General features: G+C 41.0%; 1 protein-coding gene across 4 annotated transcripts in view; it reads left to right on the forward strand.

The window, feature by feature from the left end:
- The first annotated feature begins 10,966 nt into the window (after nt 1-10,966).
- Nucleotides 10,967-22,293, forward strand: part of DCBLD1 (discoidin, CUB and LCCL domain containing 1) — a 63,619-nt gene continuing 52,292 nt past the window's right edge. Inside the window, exon 1 of one of the 4 annotated variants that reach the window (XM_028510835.2) lies at nt 10,967-11,250. In XM_028510835.2, coding sequence (XP_028366636.2) covers nt 10,998-11,250 — 253 coding nt within the window. In that variant the 5' untranslated portion in view covers nt 10,967-10,997. Of the gene's footprint in view, nt 11,251-20,283; nt 20,867-22,293 lie in introns of those variants that run through there. The other 3 variants (XM_036024619.1, XM_036024618.1, XM_036024617.1) reach the window with 3 other exon arrangements.

Genomic DNA, 22,293 nt, shown 5'->3' on the forward strand with positions numbered 1-22,293 from the left:
CTATAACATACCCCCTTTTCTTATATATTTATACCTTGTCCCTGTTTTTTCCCCCACAACAGGGGTAGTTGATGTTCTCTTAAGCTTGTAGGCAACCTTACAAAAAGTGTTGTTGTTTGAGTGTGTATTTTAAAACTTTATATGTATTTGCCCTGGCCGGTGTGGCTGAGTTTTGGAGTGTCATCCCTGCACTGAAGAGCTGCAGGCTGGCTCTCTGGTCAGGGCACATGCCCAGGTTGCAGGTTCGGTCTGGGCATGCATGGTGTACTGGAGGCAACTAATCGATGTTTCTTTCTCACATTGATGTCTCCCCCCCCCCACCTTCTCTCTCTAAAAATGAAAAAAAAACACAAAAACTTTATGTAAATTTATTTCTTACTCCGACACAATGCTTTTAAGATCTGTCTCTGCTATTATATGTTGATCAAGTTCCTTGTTTCTAAACGTTGCATAGTATTCCAAGGTGTGCAATCACCACGTTTCACTCATTCCACACTTCAGACACCCTGATTCCTCTGCATCCTATACATGGCCAGGTCCTGGCCAGATCACAGGGCCATGGATATCTAATTGATTGAACACTGCCAAATCACTGTCCACAATGTCTGCTGCAGTCTCCATTTCCTTCCACAATGCAGGGGGAGCTTCCTCTTACGCAACATCCCACTAAGTAGATAATTTTGTATTACCTACAGCCTGGCTTCCAATAGGAGTTCTGCTAATAAGGTGTCAAGTCTGCCAGATGCCTTATAACCTGCTTCTCAATCTCCTAATTGTATGTTCTCTATTCAAATAAAAATTCCATTAACTAAGAATTGTTGTCTAAAATAAAGAGTTCAGAATTGAACCCATAAATGGCTCTCTATTCACTTAGAAACTTCTGTGCTAATGATTACCCAACTTCTTGATTTCAAGATTTTTATCTCTCTTTTTTCCGGCTTTTGTGATCTCTTTGTGGTATGGAGCCATGAATTTTGTTTAAAGTCATATGACACAAACATTAAAAGAAAATGAAAAACATCTTTGAAAAGGCAAAGCCTGTCTTTCAAAGAAGCTGAAATTCAATCCTTCACATATTTAACTGAATGAGAACCTTTTCTTAAGATAAAGCTTGGGAAGGTAGGAAGTAAAAGTCTTTAGAAAAGTGGATAATAGTTTTTAATAGGAGTAGTCCCATTTCCTACTCATCATGAGGACTTTAAATTTTAAATTTCATTGAGTTTCAGCATTCAAGACATTTATCAGGATAAAAATTGATAAGCTTTTATGAAATTTACAAACCACTGTGTGTAGAAGGGCTGAAGGGACCATAGGAAAGGCCAGACACCACTGCCAAGATACTCCTGCTGTAACATCTATTCTTTTACTTAAAACAAACAAACAAAAAATGCATCTCCTGTTTAAATGGACTGGTGTCTACAATGATCTTTTTTTTCTTCAAACTATAAAGTCAAATCATACAGGGATGTAGGAAGAAGGAAAGAAGATGAAAATCAGACTCTAATCTCTTAAAAGTGGAGAGAAATGGGCCAGGCTTTTGATGGGAGAGCTGTCATTTGTCTCAAGCATCATGATTTTCCTCACTAAGAGTCTTCATGCGCACCTTCATGGAGCTCTGCTCTCACTGCACCCGCATCCCATACGTGTTCTTTGAAACCCTCAGCCCTCAGGTCTAAATATCCAAGAGTCACAAGGAGAGGCCAGAGGACTGGGAGCCACTTCTCCTTGAAAGTTTCTGTTTAATATTTTAAACTTCTAACAATGTTTCCTAGAGATGCCAACAGATCACCTCCACTTCCCCAGTGGCTCGATTAGCATCAGGACAGCATCTTGGATGTTTAAGTCAATCCAGTCCAGCCAGCTTCCTCCCTGTAGAGAGGAGTAAACCAAGGCCCAATGAAGGGGAGCAACTTGCACCAGGACACAGAGTTTGTGGATCTAGAGACAAACTCAGTTTTTCTTGACTCTTTTTCAAGAGCTTTCCTCCTGTCCCATAAATCACAAGACCATAAGGGTTGGAGACAAGGTGGGCTGAGCTGGGCACTGCTCCTTTCTTCTATCCCTTTTTCTCAGCTTCCCCAGCTCTGATCACATTGGCTTGAATCTCAGTAGTCAGAGCCTAAAGGTCAATTTCAGCCTTGTAGCTCTTTGCCCTATGCCCTATGGCTTCCTCTCCCCTTGTGGCACTCTCTGCAGGGAGCTTATTATTTAAGAAGCAGAGCATTAGTTATCCCCTTGCTCCCCAATCTCTCTCTCTAGCTCTTCCTCCTTCCTGGGTTTTAGGCACAGATGGAGTAGCCAGAGGGAAACGGAGGCACTGGAGCCTGTTAGCTGAGCCTGAGATTCAGCTGTGGGTCTGATTCTAACACTCAAGTCAATAGTTGGTGGTTGTTATGAGTGAGGTGGAGGGCTCTCCTCCTTTACCTCGGGGTTCTGAATGACACCTGTTAGACTCGTGGGATTCCAGGAGGACTTTCCCAGAGTGTAAGGACCATGGCTCAGCCTGCTAGAAGGAAGTGAGCTTCCAAGTTCCTTCCCCACCTTCTTCCCCAGGCAAATGACCCAAGTCTCTGGGCTGAAGGTGGGAACTCTGTTGAGAGCAAAGCCTGGAACTCTCCTCCAGCAGTCCACACTTGGTCTGTCCCCTTCCTCTCAATCTCACATGAAGTTAGAGCGTGGAAAGGAGCCAGGTTGTTGTAAATGGCAGTATTTCATCTTCTCTTACAGCTGAGTAGTATTCCATAGTATATATGCACCACATCTTTTTAGCCAAACATCCATGGAAAGACCCTTCAGTTGTTTCTGTATCTTGGCTACCACAAATAATATTGCAATAAATATAGGGGCACATATATCTTTACAAATAAATGTTTTCAAAAATTTCAGGTAGATACCCAGAAGAGGGATGGCTGGGTTATATGGTAACTCCACTCTTAATTTTTTTAGGGACCACCAGACTGTTTTCCATCATGACTGTACCAGTTTATATTCCCACCAGCAGTGAGTGAGGGCTCCATTTTCCTCTACAACTTAGAATTCTAACACTTGTTACTTCTTGTCTTGTTGATAACAGCCATTCTAACAGGTGTGAGGTGTTTATTTTGATTTTGATTTGCATTTCCATTATAGCTATGGAAGTTGAGCATCTTTTCATATATCAATTGGTCACTTGTATGTCTTATTGAGAGAAGTGTCTGTTCAGGTTCTCTGCTCATTGTTAGGATCTTTTAATGTTGAGTTGTATGAGTGTTTTATATATTTGCATATTAGCTCCTTATCAGAGGTATTGTTTGAAAATATCTTCTCCCATTTGGTTGTTTACGTGTTTGTTTTGTTGATGGTTTCTTTTGTTGTACAGAAGTTTTTTAGTTTGATAAAGTTCTATTCATCTAAAAAATGTCACTTTTTGCAGATAGCATGATTCTTTATGCAGGAAACCTTAAAGACTCCACCAGAAAACTATTAGAAACAACAAACAAATAAAGCAAATTTGCAGTATACAAAATCAATGTATAAAAATCCACTGTATTCCTGTATAATGGTGATTTACAACCTTTTTAAATCTCATGGCACACACAAACTAATTACTAAAGTTCTGTGGAACACCAAAAGATGTATTATATTTTTTTTGCTGATCTGACAAAATAGATATAATTTTGATTGATTTACCAAAATAGTAATTACCTACTCTTTTTGCTCCAAAGTGACTTTAAAAAAATTAGGTGTCTATACTTGTATATAAGTATTTCTGGTACCAAGAATTAACCAATCAGATGCAATGTTATTATGCGACATGATCAAAAAGATGCAACTCTATTATATGACTTATATAGTTATAGTTCAAGACAGGCATTCACACCAGAGGGCTATTGTTGTGTTAGTTGTTGTCACTTTTTAAAATTTGACAATCTAAGGGTATAGAAGTCAGTGCCCCTGAGTAAATAGTAAGGTATTGCATGTTTAAAAAATTTGCAGCACACAAGTTGAAAATTGCTACTGTATACTAACAATAAAATTTAAAAAAATAAAACACAATTCCAGTTGCAATTGCAACAAAAACTATGAAATACCTAGGAATAAACTTAACAAATGATGTGAAAGACCCATACAGTGAAAACTACAAGACATTATTAAAAGAAATTGAAGAAGACACAAAAGAATGGAGAGCTATTCCATATTCATGGATTGGAAGAATCAACATAGTTAAAATGACCATTTAACCTAGAGCAATATACATATTTGATGCAGTCCTCATCAAAATCCCAAAGGCATTTTAAAAATAAATAGAACCAAAAATCATCAAATTTGTATGGAATCACCAAACCCTACAGCCAAAGCAATCCTGAGAAAAAAGAACAAAGCCAGAGGTATCACTTTCCCAGACTCCATATTATACTATAAAGAGGCAATCAAAGCAGCACAGTATAGGCAGAAAAACAGGCACACAGACAAATGGAACAGAAGTGAAATCCAGATAGAAACCCACATGTACATGGGCAAATCATCTTTAACAAGGGAACCAAAAACAAACAAAGAAGAGAAAGCCTCTTCAATAAATTGTGCTGGGAAGATTGGAAAGCCACATGCAAAAGAATGAAATTGGACTGCTATTTGTTACCATACACAAAAATGAATTCAAAATGTATCAAAGACCTAAATATAAGACCTGAAACAAACAAACAAACAAAATACATAGGAGAAAACATAGGTACTAAACTTATGGATCGCAGTCTTAGAGAGGACTTGATGAATTTGACCCCATAGGCAAGGGAAGTAAATTCTTAGTCCAATTTTAGCAAGAAACCTGCTAAATCAGTTTAGAGAGAATAGCCTACCTTTGATCTGATCACCCTGGACTTCTGATCAAGTTTCTCCTCCTTCACCTTTGATGTTTAAGTCCTTCACCTGTCTTCAGGAAGAATCTCCCCCCTCACTTTGTTTCTTGCCTGAAAAATCCCCAGCTGCCTTTCCTGTATTCAGAGTTAAGCCTGATCTATTTCCCCGATTGCCAGACTGACACCTATTATACTATTCCTAAATAAAATCTTCCTTAGCATTCTATGTGTCAGAATATGTTTTTACTTCAACAGGTATGAAGGGTGGAAAGGCTCTAGCACTCTTACTGTGTTGCCTTCAAACATTAGAACCAGCCGAATAATCCACCTTGCTTTTCTTTTATGTTCACCTAGAATGTGATGGATTCTAACTTCCAACACTGTTTAAAGGTTAAAGACAATATTCACCATTTTATAGTTCTCATTGTTAATTAATACATTGGCACTGATGCTGGTTTAAATACCTCTGTGATTAAGTTGGTCATGGAGCAGTATCCCCAAGGTCAAGCACGCTGACAAAAATCAAGTTTCTGGGGTCACAGAAAAGGGACCAGAAGGTGAGATCTGGCCATAATGAGTGATATAGTATTGAAGAATTCCTGCTGGATCTTAGAAGACTCAGCTAAGTAATAAACAGCAGCAGCTAAAGTTTTTGAAAATTTCTTATAAGTTAGGGATGGGGAAGTAATGTGGGTGATGTAAATTACTTTGGCTATTGATTTCAGAAGTTAAACTCTCTTCTTTCCCACTGTCCGTACCCTAAGGCCCAGTCATGTCTGTGTTTCTACCCACTATCTCTCAGACCTACCGTGGTTTTACCCTGACCTGGGGGTCTTACTAAAAGCCAGGTTCTGATTCCTAGACCCTAGCAGGGGTGGGGACAGCAGTCTGCATTTCTAGGAAGCTCTCAGGTATTGCAGATGCTGCTGGTCTAGGGACTCCCTCCCCACTTTGAGTACAGGAGGGGAGGTGCATTATCTCCAGTTATGAAGTATTGCCACAAACTCTTAATTAGCTTCCCTGTACCTCTTTCCAGTCCATTCCCCACCCTATAGCCAGTGGGGTCTTTCAAAACAGCAAATCTGAACAAGCTCCTCCACTGTCCTTGCCTCCCGTGCCCTCGGATCCTGCTCCTGCTTCCCACTCTGCCTTCAGGCTCCCACCCCTGTCTCAGGCTCATTGTTCCTGCCCCCACAAATTAGGCTCAATTCCTACAAGCACCCTGTGATTTCTACTTCGGACCTTTCTCACAAGCTCTTCTCCTCATCTGACAAACATTATTTCCCTTCTAATTACTATTTTCACCCCTCCCACACCCTCTCAGGCTTTCGAAATCCAGTTCTCTGCCCTTCCTCTGTGACTTTATAACACCCTAAACTTTTATCATTGTACTTATCAACACATATTACTTTTCTCAGAATTCTATTATTAGACCACAAATGAAGGAGAGAGAGGAGCACCTGTATTTGCTATCAATGTATCTCCATCACATTGTTTCACATACAGAAAATGTTTAAAATATATTTATGAGTTCAACTGGAAAAGGGAGAGTATTCAGGAAGTAGACATCGATAAGGGGTTCAGATTTTTATCTCATTTGGTCTTCTTCCTAGAGTAATAGTCGGCATTACTAAATGTTGAAGATGAAATTAATTAGGTTGTCAAAATGAACCACAACCTAAAGCTAACTACTGTAGAATAATACTAGGCTTGCAGTTCTGTTTAAATTCTATCTTACCTAAGCAATATGGAATACATATTTTATGTAAAAATCAAGGCAGCCCTGAGCAGCTGCTTTCTAGCTTTATATGAGAGCTAGCAAATATAAAAATAAATTGCAGTAAGATATGCAAAATAAGGAAAGATTGGGTGATAAGTAAGGGGAAGGGTTAAAATGTGAAATAGCCTGGTGAGAGACCCTTCCAGAAAGATGTTCTACATGATAAGTGGTTCTTGAATCTTAGTATGTGATATATTGTGGATGGATCCAATCCTAATTTCTAGTGAAAAATTACATAATCTCTTAATGAAAAATTTTAATTAATGTAAAGTTTTAAGATCTCATAGGCATTATAGCACAAAAATTAAATGAAATTTTCTCAAGAATAAAACAGGTATACATACTCAGAATAAACATCTATGTGGTTGAAGCACAATATATCAGTTTAACCTGGCTTATTTAATTATATATAGAATATAATTGATAACTGCTATATTCTCATATATTTATTTTTAAAATATATTTGATTGATTATGCTATTACAGTTGTCCCAATTTTTGCCCCTTTGCCCTCTCCACCCAGTACCCCCTTTCCCTCCAGCAATCCCCCCTCTAAGTTCATGTCCATGGGTCATGCATATAAGTTCCTTGGTTTCTCCATTTCCTGTATTATTATTAACATCACCATGTCTATTTTGTACCTACTATTTATGCTTCTTAATCCCTGTACCTTTCCCCCCATTCTCCCCTTTGTCTCTCCCAGTTGATAACCCTCCAATTTATCTCCATACCTATGATTCTGTTCCTGTTCTGATTGTTTCCCTAGGTTTGTTGTTGTTGTTGTTGTTGTTGGGGTTTTCTTAGATTCAGTTGTTGATAGTTGTGAATTTGTTCCCATTTTAATGTTCATAGTTTTGATCTTTTTTTTCTTAAATAAGTCCCTTTAACATTTCATGTAATAATGGGCTGGTGATGATGAACCCTTTTAGCTTTGCCTTGTCTAGGTAGCACTTTACTGGACTAGCTAGCACTTCATTTAGTCCTTCCATTCCAAATGATAGCTTTACTGGATAGAGTAATCTAGGTTGTAGGCCCTTGCTTTTCATCACTTTGAATATGTCTTGCCAGTCCCTTCTTGCCTACAAAGTTTCTTTTGAGAAATTAGCTGATAGTCTTATGGGAACTCCTTTATAGGTACCTCTATTTTTCCCTTGCTGATTTTAAGATTCTCTCTTTATCTTCAACCTTTGGCATTTTAATTATGATGTGTCTTGGTGTGGTCCTCTTTGGGTCCAACTTATTTGGGACTCTTTATGCTTCCTGGATTTATATGTCTATTTCCTTAACCAAATTAGGGATTTTTTCAAGTTTTTAATTTCTTGCTTTACCTCTTCTCCTGGCATCCCTATGATTCCGATGTTGGTGCCTTTGGCGATGTCCTGAGGCTCCTTATACTGTCCTCATTTTTTTAAATTATATTTTCTTCTTGCTGTTCTTGTTGAATGTTTGTTTCTTTTTCATGTTCCAAATTGTTGCTTTGATCCCAGCTTCCTTCCCTTCACTGTTGGTTCCTGTAGATTTTTCTTTATTTCACTTAGTATAACCTTCATTTCTTCCTTCATGTTGTTGCCATACTCAGTGAGTTTTTTGAGCATCTTGATCACCAGTGTTTTGAACTCTGCAACTGTTAGGTTGGTTATCCCCATTTTGTTTTGTTCTTTTTCTGGGAGTTTGTTCTGTTCTTTCATTTGGGCCATATTTCTTTGTGTCCTCAATTTGGCAGCCTCCCTGTGTTTGCTTCTTTGTATTAGGTAGAGCTGCTTTGACTCCCTGTGTTAGCATGGTCTACTATAGAAAAAGCACCTGTAAACTATATGGGGCAACCTTAGGTAATCACCAGGACTGGACAACCTACTTCACTGCTTTGTGGCTCTGTGGGGTGGAGGAGGGCTCAGAGAGGGGACAGTGCTTCTCCCTGGCTTCTGGAGGTTTGCTCGGCACTTGCCCCATTTCCAGTCATCTTACCCACTCTCCATATGCATCTGGTGCCCTTCCAGCTGTTGCCCTGGCGCCGAATCCCAGAATGGGTGAGTTTACATACATTCTAAGACCGTGGAGACCCTTTAAGTTCTTTTAAAGTCTCCTGAGAATCCTGCAGTTTCTCCCACCACCCCAACTCCCACTGGTTTTTATAGCCAGAAGTTATGGGATTTATCTTTCTGGCACAGGAACCCTGAGCTGTGAGGTCTGGCCTGGGGCTGGGATCCTCACTCCCAAGGTATCCCTCCCAATTTTTATCCACAACACATGAACGTGGGACTGTCCATTCTGCCACTCTACATCACACTGCATCTCCTTGCCACTATGCCCGTCTCTGCAAATCTGCCTCTCCTAACTGTTTGAATGAATGTGACTTCTTTAAATCCTTGGTTGTCAGACTTCCATTCAGTTTGATTTTCTGACAATTCTGGGTGTTGTTTTGAGGTTTAGTTGTATTTCTCTCTGTCATTGTCCAAGGGGGTGAAGAATATCTTCTTATACCTCCATCTTCACTGGATGTCTCATATTCTTCTTTTACTATGCTTTTAACTAGAGGGCTTCTTTTATTTTCCAAGGAAAAAATGGCACAAGAAAAGCTCTAGGATCCAGCTTACCTTTTGTTTTCTCATAGTTACCAGATCCTAAATTTCTCTCCTGTTCTGGTGAGAAATGAAGAATACATTACTTCATTCCTATCAAGGTATTACCTGAAATGGAAAAGGTCAACCCTGGGAACCCACCTGCCTTGTCCTATGAGTTCCTCACTAGGAATCAATGCTCTTATTGTCTTTCCTCATACATAATCGACAGAGCCACACCTAGAGGCCAACAGCACCTGCCCACACTCACCTTAGAAAGAATAAAGAGAATGGAGAAACAGGGAGAGCTGGAGTTAGGAAGTGATTTAATATATTGAAGTATCCTTTTATGTTTTGTATGTGAGAATATCTGATATTTTCACGGGCATGAATCTACTTTCAATACAAAAGATAACCCTACTATTTATTGCGTATTTCTCCAAAGAAACTGAGGCCCAGAGAGAGTCAATCCCCACCAGTGACTGATACAGGAATCAGACTTGGATAAGCCTTATTTGTAAAGCCCAAGTTCTTTGTTGTAAGTTTTGCTGCTTCCAAGAAAGTATAACCCCAAAGACAATCTCATTTGAGATTTCAATAGCGTTTTTATTTAGTAAAAAATAGAATAAAAAAGGAATGCGTGTATGAAAAGAATCTATTCAGGTATTCAAAAAGTATGTGACAGGCCAGTACTTGGCCTGGGAAGGACTATTGTTCCCCCCCCCCCCATACTTCCTTCTCTCTGCACCCACAAGGTAACCTTGGCTGCACCTTACCCAGGAAAGCTGCAGGCACCCAGAGACAGTGCATTAGGGAGCAAGTGGAGAAAGCGCAGGATTGCAAGCTGCAGGAGACATCAGGGAGTCTTTAAAATATATATTTAGTCTCTTGTTCATTTTCACTGTCACTCCCCATTCAATAACTTTGCAATTCTCTACTTTCACGTTGCCCTCTCCCAAGCCCTTCTTCAAACTGCCGCCCAGAGTCAGATCTTGTCACTCTTCTCTCTGAACCTTCCGTGGCTGCCCATTCCCTAAGGATCAAGTCAAACATCCTTCAGGTGGCCTCCCAGTCCCTCCTCGTTGTGGCCGGCACAAGCTCTGTGCTGTGGCTTCCATGTCTGGTCATGCACCTACCCGTTGCAGCCAGCCTGCTGGCCCTGCTGGTCCTTTCCTCCCTCAGGTCCTTGGCACACCGCGTCTGTTCTGTCCAACACCGCCCCCCCCACCTTCCGCTTCCCTAAGTCCCACTCACCTGCAGATTCCCAGCTTAGATGTCACTGTTTAAAAGGTCTTTCCCGGTGGATGCCTCCCCCCCCCCCCCCGCCCCGCCCCCCCGCCCCCTCAATTGCCATCTAATCAAATCCCCCACAATGCGCTTCACTAGCACTCTTCACGGCACCAGTTGCAAATGGCACTGTGCCTGGCAGCACACGGCTGGATCTTAACTTTCAATGAATGGACTTGAATTAGGTCTTAATTATCATCATCATGATCCTATCGTCGCGTTTGGAGTCTCTCAAGGGCATGCCCACCTTTTTCTGGCGCACCCGCCGTGCGCTTAGGCACTTTGGGGAGGACCCCGACACAGCGCACCTCAGTGCGGGCGGCAAGGCCAGGTGACCTCCGCGCTCCCAGGTTCAAGTGCACTGGGGAAGGAGGAGCAGAGGAAAAAGGGAGTGTGAAAGCCGGGAGCTCCTTGTACGCCTCCGGGCTCTCAGACCGCGACCGCTGGGGAGCGGGACTTCCTCCTTTGGGGGCCGGCGCGCGGGGCCCAGCTGGGCGGGGCGGGAGACGCCCCCGGCGGCCCGGGCCCGGCTGCCCCAATGGGATTCGGTGCCGGGCGGCAGCTTTGCCCAGTCCTGGGGCCGTGCTTGGCCGCGGAGGAGGCGGTGCGGCCGGGGCAGCGGCGGCGCTGCACCCGCCGAGGGGAGGCCGAGCCTGCCGAGCTGGCAACTGGCTGGGCCATGGTGGCTGGCGCCCGCGGCGGCTGCGCGCTGGCGGGGGCTGCCCGGTGCGGCTTCCTGGCCCTGCTGCTCGTGGTCTCCGCCCCGCGCCGGCTGCAGGCGGAGGAGCCGGGTGAGTGGAGCGCGTCCGGTGGGCGGCGGGCTGGGCCTGCTGGGACCCAGCGCGGGAGGGAGTCGGGGTCCTGTCTGCACCCCGCGGAGTCCTGCTCTCTCTGGCCGACCGCAGCTCGAGTAAGAATAAGTTACTGCATTCGGATCGCTGCCCGCCACCCCACCCTCAGTCGTCTTTGCCCCTCACACCAGAGAATCCACGGGCGCTTCCCCGCTTTCCATCTTCGCAGCCCCACTTAGTTTCCAGACTTCCTGACTCCCCCGGCGCGGTGAGAAGTGACAGGGCTCAGGGGTCGCGAGAGGAAGACCCTTGCGGCCTTAGGGGAGAGCCATAAACGAGGACACTTCTCTCCTGCGTCCTTTGGACCAAGCTGCTCAGCAATTGGACCGCCGGGCCCTCCCAGTTGCCTTTCTCCCCAGGGCGGCTGGAATCCCCAGCCTGTGCGTGTTCGGCTGGTACCGAACGGTCAGGAACTGTTTGCGGGAGGTTGGCCGGCCGCGCAGCCCCTCACCAGTGTGCTGTCTGCAACCGAGTTGGGTGCAGGTGGCTGGGCTCCTTCCTGGGAGTAAGAGCGAGTCAACTCCCGACCAGGCTGGTCTTTCTCTGGACCTGGTCCTTGGCTTCAAGCTGGACCTAATTAGCCCACACCGAGTTTACCTTTGCATTTCCACCAGATTGAATCAGCAAACCGTTTACCAGTCCAGGCAAATCCTTGCTCATTAGTTCTTTTGATAGCAAGGGGCAGCTTTCTGCGGAGTTTTAAAAGTTCTTGGTCCCCTCCTCCCCAACAATAAGGGTTAGTACACAGCAGTGAATCTGTCCAGAATATTTTGACAGCTCCCCACCCCGTGTTTTCTAATGAGTCAAAAATCAAAACTTAACCCAATGCTTTTTTCCCCCTTTTCACTGAACAATGTATCCATTCTCAGCCCGAAACATTTATACCCATGATGTTGGTGATAGTGGTTACTAAGTTTGCTGACATACCAATTTGTTATTTTTTTTTAAGGCTAAGGTTTAGACGAGATCTGTCTTACCACTTTAGCAGAGTAGAATGGTAGGCATAGTATAAAATCTTGATACATGTGTGGGATTTTCGATCATGGGTGTTTCAAACATTAAAAATGTTTCTCAAGTTCCTATTTGAAGATTCACGTTTAATACCGCACGTCTGTGAATCAATCCAACAATATGTCTCTGTACTAATCCATCCGAAACTGTCGCCCATCTTTACAAATGAAGTGTCAGATGTCATACGGTCGTCCACGCTGTTAACTGGGTACTTTGCAGAGCAGTGGTGTGATTGCTCTGATTCTTACGGAGCCTCCAATTTGAGACTACTGCAGATGACTTAAGGAAAGAAGAAATTGTCAATTCAATTTCCATGAAACATCCTAATCACAAAGAAAGTTAAACATAGATTTGGAGCATTTATTGAAAAAAAAATCTAGAAACTCCAGTTATGATACCTCTTGAGTGAAGAAGCATAGTCAGTGATTTTTGGAAATTGCTCACATGTGTGATTTCCCTAATTAGCCCTTAGTCACTTATTTTTCAAGTTTTCATAAACTGCAGCATGCACCCCCATTTCAGGTTGTGAGACATGCTGCTGGCTATGCAACTGGATGGTGTTACCAGTGACACTAGTGTTCTCGGTGTTTAGAAGATCAGAGAGCAGGCTTGCTTAGCAGTCTGTTTTTTGGTGAGAAGACACCATTCATTCCATTTTACCTTCATTGATCTTGGAGTCAGCCTCGTCTGGTGCTTCTTGCCTCCCCAGCGCTGCCAGACTGCCACTCTCTCCCAGAGCTTCCTAAAGCCCCAGCGCAATATTGTGAATCAGAATTTCCAAAGGGCGGGGCCTGGGAAAATGCGCCTTTCATAAGTGCCCCCAGGTAATTCTGATTCGAATCAGCTTTGAGATGGTAGAAACACTTTATAATGTTAGGATTATGATAAAGTGCTACCTTCTATGCTGTAGACAATTTAATATTAGAATATTAGAAGTTCACTCTTCTTAAGCTGATATCTGCTGTTTTTGGTGAGCGACTCCTTAAAAAGTAAGCACAAGTTCAATCTGGCACCCTCATGCATCATTGTGTGCACTTGTCCAAACTTCTCTCCATCTCCAAGGCCTGAGATCCTATCAGCGCTGTAGACTGCAGATTCTCAAGGGGAGCACCTGGGATTGTCTTCATCTTCCTAGCTCCTGACAAAGGTGCTCAATAAATGTTTCTCGGGTTGAACTGAACAATGTCTTTTTGGTGTGTTTAGGAGGTATTTTCAAATTACTTTCTAATTAAGGAAAACTAAGTAATAAAAGTTTACCGAAGTTCTTTATGATGGGACATCTGGTGCTTCCACTAATTAATTTTGTTTAGTAAGCCTTCTTAGTAAGTTTAGTAGGCTCTCTTGGCATGCTTTCTATTTGCAAGGATGCCTTTTAAATGAAGTACAGCAGAAGAAGGGAACGTGCCAGAAGAACAATATGTTCCATATCTTTTGGCTCTAGTAGATATGATTTGTAACACTTGAACATCAAGTTATACTATATATTTCAGACAAAAAGACTTTATGTTCAAGGATTCATTGAACAAATCAAAGGATGTTATTAAAGCAGGGTTTGAACTCTGAATAGTGTCTCAAACTGTATTTATTAACTTTTCATCACATAAATTGGTCCCTTTAACCTTGTGGTACTGACATGAACTTGAAAATTGTGTTTAAAAAAACCATGACATGAAAATAAGCAAGACATATGATATTTACAAAGAATTATGTTTATATTTATTTTTAAAGATTTTATTTATTTATTTTTAGAGGGAGGGGAAGAGAGGGAGAAAGAGAGGGAGAGAAACATCAATGTGTGGTTGACTCTCACGTACCTCCTACCTGGGGCCTGGCCCACAACCCAGGCATGTGCCCTGACTGGGAATTGAATTGATGACCCCTTAGTTCACAGGTCAGCATTTAATCCACTGAGCCACACCAACCAGGGTGAATTATGTTTTTATTTTTAAGATGCATAAGGAAGTTAAATTAATTACATCATTTAGCAAAGGTTTTAGTCATGATAGAGCAGGGGAAAAAACATTTCCAGGGACACCTTTCCTATAAAGTTTTGGATCTACTGCAGAAGAACCAATTGTTTTCTATTTTTAAGGAGGTAATACACATAACCCATCTGGAATTGCACTTAGCACATAGTAAAAGCTCAATAAACACCAACTACCTTACAATTCACTACTGTTTATTACTAGTATTGCTACTAATGTTAAAGATATGAAGGGTCCCTTTGTTCTGCCTACCCCCACTGCCTCTTCGTCCTCATTCTTCAGCACACTCACCCATACTTGCAGTCATGCTGGCTTACTGGCTATTTCTCAAGGGTATCAGGCACCCCTCACACTCAGAGCCTTTACACGTGCTGCTCCTTCTGCATGGAAGTGTCTTGCCCCAAATATCCAGTCCACTCCCTCCTCCTTCAGTCTTTGTTCAGATGTTGCCTTCTTGGGAAGGATATCCCTGACCACCTGTAGTCCACTCGCCATCCCCAGAATTTCATATTCCCTTTTCTGCTTTCAGGTTTCTCTAGAGCATTTATCCTTTTCCAACAGTGTATAACTTGTACTTTTATTTAATTCGTGCATATTACCCTTACAAGAATATAGGGTCCCTGAAGAGCTTTATAATTTGGACAGTGGCTGGCACCTGATAGGCGCTCAGTAGGGATGGGTGCTCGGTGGTGGTTAGATAGGGGCTCAGGGGTGAGAAGGCAGTGAAAACTCAGTTGCTGCCCTGCTGTTACAGACTTGGGGCTGACTCCAGCTGAGAATCAAAACCTGTACTAACGTTATATGTCTAGTCCAACTGTTGTTTGTAAATAAGAAGTCTGCAAATAAGGATTTAAGATAGAGGAACTCATTCTGCTGTATTCAAAGTCTGGCACTGAGGAAGAAAGGAAAAGTATTGCCAAACTTTCAGATTGCTTTTTTTTTGTCATTTGACTAGGAGTAGTTTTCCCTTTTTGCAACTGAAGAGTCATACTGATATCATCTTCCAGATGTTCATTCTCTGCTTTGTATATATTTTTAAAAAATGTTGTTTGCCTTGGGGTGAGAGAATGGGAGAGGCTTAACTGATGCAGATGGGATGGTGTTTTCTAACCCAATATGGAAATAAATTTTAACTGTGAACCTTAGTATGAATCTGGAACCGACTACCAACCTTGACTTTCAGGGGGAGTTGAAAAGAAGGGGTTTTATTTTTGGTGGGGGTGGGTTTGAGGAGGTGGGGAATAGAGTGGGAGAGAGTGTAAAAGACCTTGAAAATATGGATTGAGCGTGGGCTGGGAACCAAAGTGTCCCAGGTTCAATTCCCAGCCAAGGTACATGCCTGGGTTGCAGGCCATAACCCCCAGCAACCGCACATTGATGTTTCTCTCTCTCTCTCTCTCTCTCTCTCTCTCTCTCTCTTCCTCTCTTCCCTCTCTAAAAATAAATAAATAAAATCTTTTTAAAAAGACCTTGAAAATAGAGACAAATGGATTCTTTTTTAGTCACCCCAAGTACCTGGTACAATGCCTGGTGGATAACGAGCTTCAGGTAACTACTTCCTGAGTTAGCATATGAATGCTATGGCTGAGGTTTGAGAGAATGAGGTGAAGGGTGCTATTCTATGAGTTATTTAAAAAAGAATTGCATACATGACTATCATGATGTCTTAGGAAGCACTGTGCATGTATTCAATAAAATGACTAAATTCAACTCTGATCAGGGTGGGGAGTCTCTGAGCATCCTCTCCAGTCTATACCTGGAAAGCTACCCAAGGCATGTATAGGCATTCTTAAGAATCGAGTAGTAGGTGGTATACCAATTTGGACCAGGTGGGTCACTGGTTCCCTAAGATCTGCAGATGTTTATAGACTGAGGCCATCAGGGGCCTATTTTACCTTGAAGCTCATTTGAGGACAGTGTTTAGACATTTGTGACATTAGCACTATATTAAGCCATAATGTTGTGTATGCCTTGGCTACTTACTGCCACCATTTCCATTTGATCTACTGATCTAGTTTTCATGAACTATGTCCTTGGTTGCTGCATGCTGTGTGAGAGTATACCCTGTCTTTGCAGAAATTTCTTGGGTATCGTATATGCTACTTTTAAGTGAGATGGATTTTTTGTAGGAAAAGCTGCAAATAACATTGAAGCAAGGTAAAAGCTAATTGGTCCCACATCTCCTCATCACTCCCTTTCTATAAAGCTACACTGGAACTTTTTTAGTAAAAGAATAAATTTCTTTTTACATGGAGATTTCTTCCCAGTCTGCTTTCCCAAAGATCTTTCTTCATGCTTACCAGGTAGAGCAGCTGTGGAACAAGCAGGGTATTGACAAATAATATTGTCCCAATATATCAGAATCCTGCAAAGAAGATGTTATACAGAGAACCACTAAGGACATGTTTCTGAAACATGTGCATACACCCAACTATATATCCCCACAACAAATAAACAAATGCACACACACTCTTATATACCATCTACTGTCTACTATTTGCTTTTAGTAAATATAGGTAGACAAGTATATTTTACTAAATATTATATATATATATAATGTACAGACATATATATATATACCTAATATATAGGTATATAATATGTGTGAGGTATAAATACAATGACAGAGACTAATACCTGGATACTCCACTGTGTAGTGTCTACATGCTTTTATATTTCTGCTTTTTTTTTTCAAATTAACATTTTATTAAAAGCTTTTCACCATAAAGTTAGAAAAAAGTTCCAAGTTTATATTTATTTTTACAGTTAGTCTTCAGATAAACCAAGAATTCATTTTCAAGTAATTTATTGAGACTGAGAAATATCCAGTATAAAAGGAGACATTTGTTTTGCCCAATTAGCTGTGAGTCTTATCAAGATTCTTGTCTTTTGTGTGATCCAAATAAGTCTTCCTTGCTTATGAAGTCAGAAGTACTTGCTTATCTGTATTTTATTTGAGAAAAGTATAGAGTTTAACTTTAAATGCACTAAGTATTAAAGGTAACGTGCATTTCTTGGCCCTTCCTGGGTGAGATTTTTAATTTACATTCAAAGGGGTCAACCTTTAACTGATTAAACTGTTTGGAGTTTCTTTACTGAAAACTACATTTGTTTTTATATTCAGCCATTTTTTTACACTGAGAGGGGAAAGGAGGGAAGAAGAGAGGGAGAAAGAGAGGGAGAGAAACACCAATTGATTGGTTGTTGTGTGTATACTGCCCAACCAGGGACCAAACCCGCAGCCTAGGCTTGTGCTCTGACTTCAGATGGAACCTGCGACCTTTTGGGTTGCAGGATGATGCCTAACCAACTGAGCCACACCAGCCAGGGCTATATTCAGCATTTTGTAACTCAAATTACAACCACTACCTGTAGCCTTTTAATTCAGTGTTCAACATATTTATATTTTACTGGAAGGGCAAAGAACAGTCTTTCTTTTCTTTCATCACAAAGTTAAGATCCTTGGAAACCAGCACTGTTTGGTTCCATTTCATTACTGGGTGGGTTTAGTGGATGTACCTACTAAAGTTTGTAGGTAATGATGTTTATGGAGTGCTCTATTCTTGAAAAAAGGAAAACAAAACCTTATTTCACTATTATTTCTGACAAAGAACAAGGCCAACAGATAGTAAAAGTTATGAAGCTCAGTTTTATTTGAATTACTAGCGCATAACATTTCCTACAGGGAAAATAGGTAAACAACTTCTTGGGTCCCTCTTGATTATTAACTGGTGGACTTAGATTTAATTCAGCCTTTTTGTTGCATTTCACAAAAACAAATTTACATCAGATTGAAATGTAGTTGATTTTAGCCCAAAGGAGGACACTTTTAAGACTTATTAGCCCATGGGACCACTGGAACAGGAGATCTGTTTATTGAATTGCTTCTTCTCTCAGGAGTTTAGAATGGAGATTGCTTATTTTGAGAATTACATGGACCAAGATTTGCTGTTTTTCCTGCCTAGGAAGTCCCCGCTTTTCCAAGAGACTAAGATAGAACATAGCTTAACTCTACAGACAGAGAAATGGCCCTGGATCTGCTGTTGCTCCTCGCTCAAGAGTCTAAAAATCTTTTGAGACCCTCTAGCCTTTTAGGTAGGAAACACGCTTTTCTTTCCTCTTTGTTTTGTTTCTTCTTTCTTTTTTCTCCTTTTTCATCCTCTTGACAACAGTTGTTGTGCACCACTATAAAGATCTAAACAGACACACAGTTTTTCTTCTCAAGTATTTAAAATACCTGGCATTTCTTCCTTAAATATTTCATCTGCATCTCTCAACAGTTCCGTACATAACCGCGATGCCGTGAGCATACCTAAAAGTACTAACAGTAATATCTTCGTGCTCCCCCAGTTAAACCACACATGTCTTTTGACCATTGGTTTGTATAAGCAAAGATCCAAACAAGGTCCACAAATTGCAGTTAGTTTTTATGTCTCTTAAGTCACTTTTAATCTAGCACTGACCACCACCCAAAAATGTTTTATTTTCCTGCAAGGAAATCTGTCAGTTGTCCTGTGACACAGCTCACATCCTGAATTGGACTGGCTGCTTCTGTCTGTTGTGTCTTACACTTGGTGCACTATTCCCTGTATTCCCATATAAACCTGAGTTCAACCAAAAGTCTTGATTAGATTCAGGCTAAGTGTCTTTGATGCTATGTACTGCTAAGTGTATTACAAGATGCATATATTGTTGTTGTTATTATTGCCCCACTTTTAATGATGCTAAAGATGATCACTGACTTTGATTACTTTTTCTTTGTGTATCATACATACATGTATATTCACAAACCTTCTTGTCCTATTTCTTTGTATTTTCCACTGTATGCTCAAACAATCCCTAAACTGACACTCTCATTCAGGTGTCAGAAATCACACCCTGGCTAAAATGTAGATCCTAAAACAAATTATTGCCTGTCCTAGTCTTATAAGTGAAATCTAATGTGAAAATAAGTGTTGGAGAATCAAAAATATTTAGATATGTTCCAATTTTAGGAATAGATATAAAAATAAAACTATATGAAATTGATATCTCAAGGACTTTTAATTTCAAAAAAGATTCAGTGAAAAATGAGGGATCTTTTAGTCTCTTTCTACTCAGGGTATGTCTTAAAGGAACAGACAGAATAGTCATTACCAAGAGCTTTGGACATGCAGAATTTCCAGGCCTTGCATGTTAACAAAATTCCCAAGTGATCAGTGTGCCCACTGAAGTTTGAGAAGCAACACTTTAATCCACGGGACACTTCATTCACAGAGCATTTTTTAGGAGCCACATTGATGCTAAGCAGAGTGAACAACCTTTACTCTAGGTAAAATAGTCACTTCTCATTAAACTGTTCCCTTAATTGTCTGGTAAAAAGTGCTTACTGTAATTAAAAAGAGAGAGATAAAATTTCCCATAAGTTTCACAAGAAACTAAATTAAACACGGCTACTTTCCTCATGTTAATTTGGAGATGAAAAGGTAGGACTATAAATAAATTGATGTGATGTGCGTTTTAATACCAGTTGTGCTTTTCAGTAGTCGTGTGAGCTTGGGCAGTGTCTTCAAACTCTCTGCCTCAGTTTCCTCACCTCTAAGAAGGATGACTTTGATCATGGCAGCCTTAGAGCATGGTGACTGAGTTCCATGGTCTCGACAGTCAGACAGGCTGGGTTCAGACGCCAGCTCAGACTCCTGGGCTGAGTCACTCCGAGTTTCAGGGCCTCAGCGTCCTCACATACATGACAGGGAAAGCAGGAGTAACGTGTGATGGAGAAAGGGTGTCGTGGGAATCAACTGTGTTTGTTGGAAATGTCCTAACTCATAAGCTATGGGGTATGTAGTTAGATGTTTGAGATATTACTGTATCTGTATGTATGTCTCATGTGTATATGTGTGTGTATACAGGGGTGGGCAAAAGTAGAGTTATAGTTGTATGTGAAACACAAAGTTTATTCTTGTGTTATCATTTATTAATTATTGTATTGCTTATTTGTATTATGACTGTGAGCCTACTTTTTCCCACCATTGTATACACATACATATGAAATATGTATAATTTTAAAAAGGGAACTAATATTATCTGTCAAATATGATCATCTTGAAGATTAACTAAGATAATGAAAAGTGTTTAGAATGCTTTATAGTATCTGTCACCTTTTAAAATAAGTGCTTGGATATATGTTAAGGATTAGTCAGATCTCTCAAAATTTTATGATTTTTTTTCCTGTTTCAATAACTGTTTTGGTTTTTAAAAACCAATTGATTTTTTGAAAAATATGTTTTGTGAAAGTGAAAACACGGTTGTATTTGAAAGAGAGACTACTTACCGTTTTAACTTTTAAAACTCAGGTTAACTTTGTCTGTACTTGGTTATATCGGATTTTTTTGGACTCCAGAGAGAAAAGTCAATATTGAGTTACATTTATCTGAATAACGGTGATATGCATGTTTAACGTGGAGCCAAGATTAGGAAATACAGCACGCTGTAGGGACAGGAAAGACTTCTCCCATTTATCTTCAACTTCACAGTCACAGATTGGGCATTACATCAACATCCTGGCATGAGGAGGAAAGGTCGGCAGCCACTTTTCTCTGACTTCCTTATCCTCAGCATCTATTCAGCAGAGATAAAACATTTGTCTTAGACCTGTTTTGCTGTACAAACAAGTTTTTTCCCTTAAGTTTTCATCTGTGAAATTATGAAACTTCTCTTATCCAGTGTGTTAAATGTGTTGCAATGATCCCAAATGCTTGTAACTTAACAACAGTGTGTAAATCTTGCTTTTGAACATCAGAATCATGTAATGCAATTTCAGTGTTGTTCTCAGAACTCTAAAGGCCAAAGTACACTTCTCCATGCACAGTTTTTAGTCCCAGGAGCCCCGTTATGGAATTTCTGTGGGTCCCACTTTTGAGAGGCTAGCCCAGGAGCCAGCCAGTGTGTCCCACAGAACATGACTCCCTGGTAAGGCCCTCTGAGGAAAGAGTTCCCTGGGAATATTGCAAACTGCACCTCCTGCCAGAGCTTCCCCGTGCCTTGCAAGGGCTTTGAGATGTCCCATGGAGCAGAAGAAGGTAGGATTCTGCAACCTTAGTTACCTGAACCTCAACTCTCTTTTGGAGGTGAGGGCTTGACCTCCTGTAAAACTCCTTTTTGGACTTAGAGGAGTCCACAGTGCCCACACTGGGGGAATGTGCCCTCTGGAAATAGCAGGGCATCCACTGCAGTCAGGCTTTCTGGCATTTAGAACACTTAACGCACAGAGTCATTCCTCTTTGCTACACCTAGGTATGGTGGGTCATTTTAGAGATAAGGAAACCTGATACATGCTGAGTGGGTAACTTAAGCTCACAGAAGCAATGGTTGATGAAATCTGGAGGAAGTTGGCTAATTCAAAGCAATATTCTTGATACTTTCATGTGTAGTATTTTAAAATAAAAATAGCAATTAAAACATATTGAATTATTACAGTATGCTAAAATATATTACTGTATGAATGTATTTTAATTCAATAATTAAAATGTATTGAATTATTATTATGTGCTCAACATCTGACCATCATTATCTCCTTGAGTGCTCGTGCTGACCCTGCGAGCTGGGCGCTCTCATTGTGTCCGTGTCACAGATGATGAGTCGAAGCCTGGAGAGGTAGAGAGACTCTCCCAAGGCCACAGCGTTGTTACTGGACAAGGCTGTGTGGGAACCCAGTGTGAGAACCATCGTGCAGTCACCTCCCAAGTATAAGAAAATTTATGAAATTAGAAAAACAAGAGGTGTGCAAACTCTCTTCCCCATGCCCACAACCCTTTCTGTGGGAATCAAATCACAAGGCTGGAGTGTGACCAAAAACTTTAGAGTTTTAACTGGTTTTACATATAGCACATTAAAGAGTAGCATTAAACCAGATTTTGAGATTTTTCCCCCACTGGCTGTACATGGTCCCTTTCATATATTAACACTAAAATTATGGCTGTCTTCATACACTGATGGAAACTGCTTC

This window comes from Phyllostomus discolor, chromosome 4, assembly GCF_004126475.2.
Source record: "Phyllostomus discolor isolate MPI-MPIP mPhyDis1 chromosome 4, mPhyDis1.pri.v3, whole genome shotgun sequence".
NCBI classification, from domain to species: domain Eukaryota; kingdom Metazoa; phylum Chordata; class Mammalia; order Chiroptera; family Phyllostomidae; genus Phyllostomus; species Phyllostomus discolor.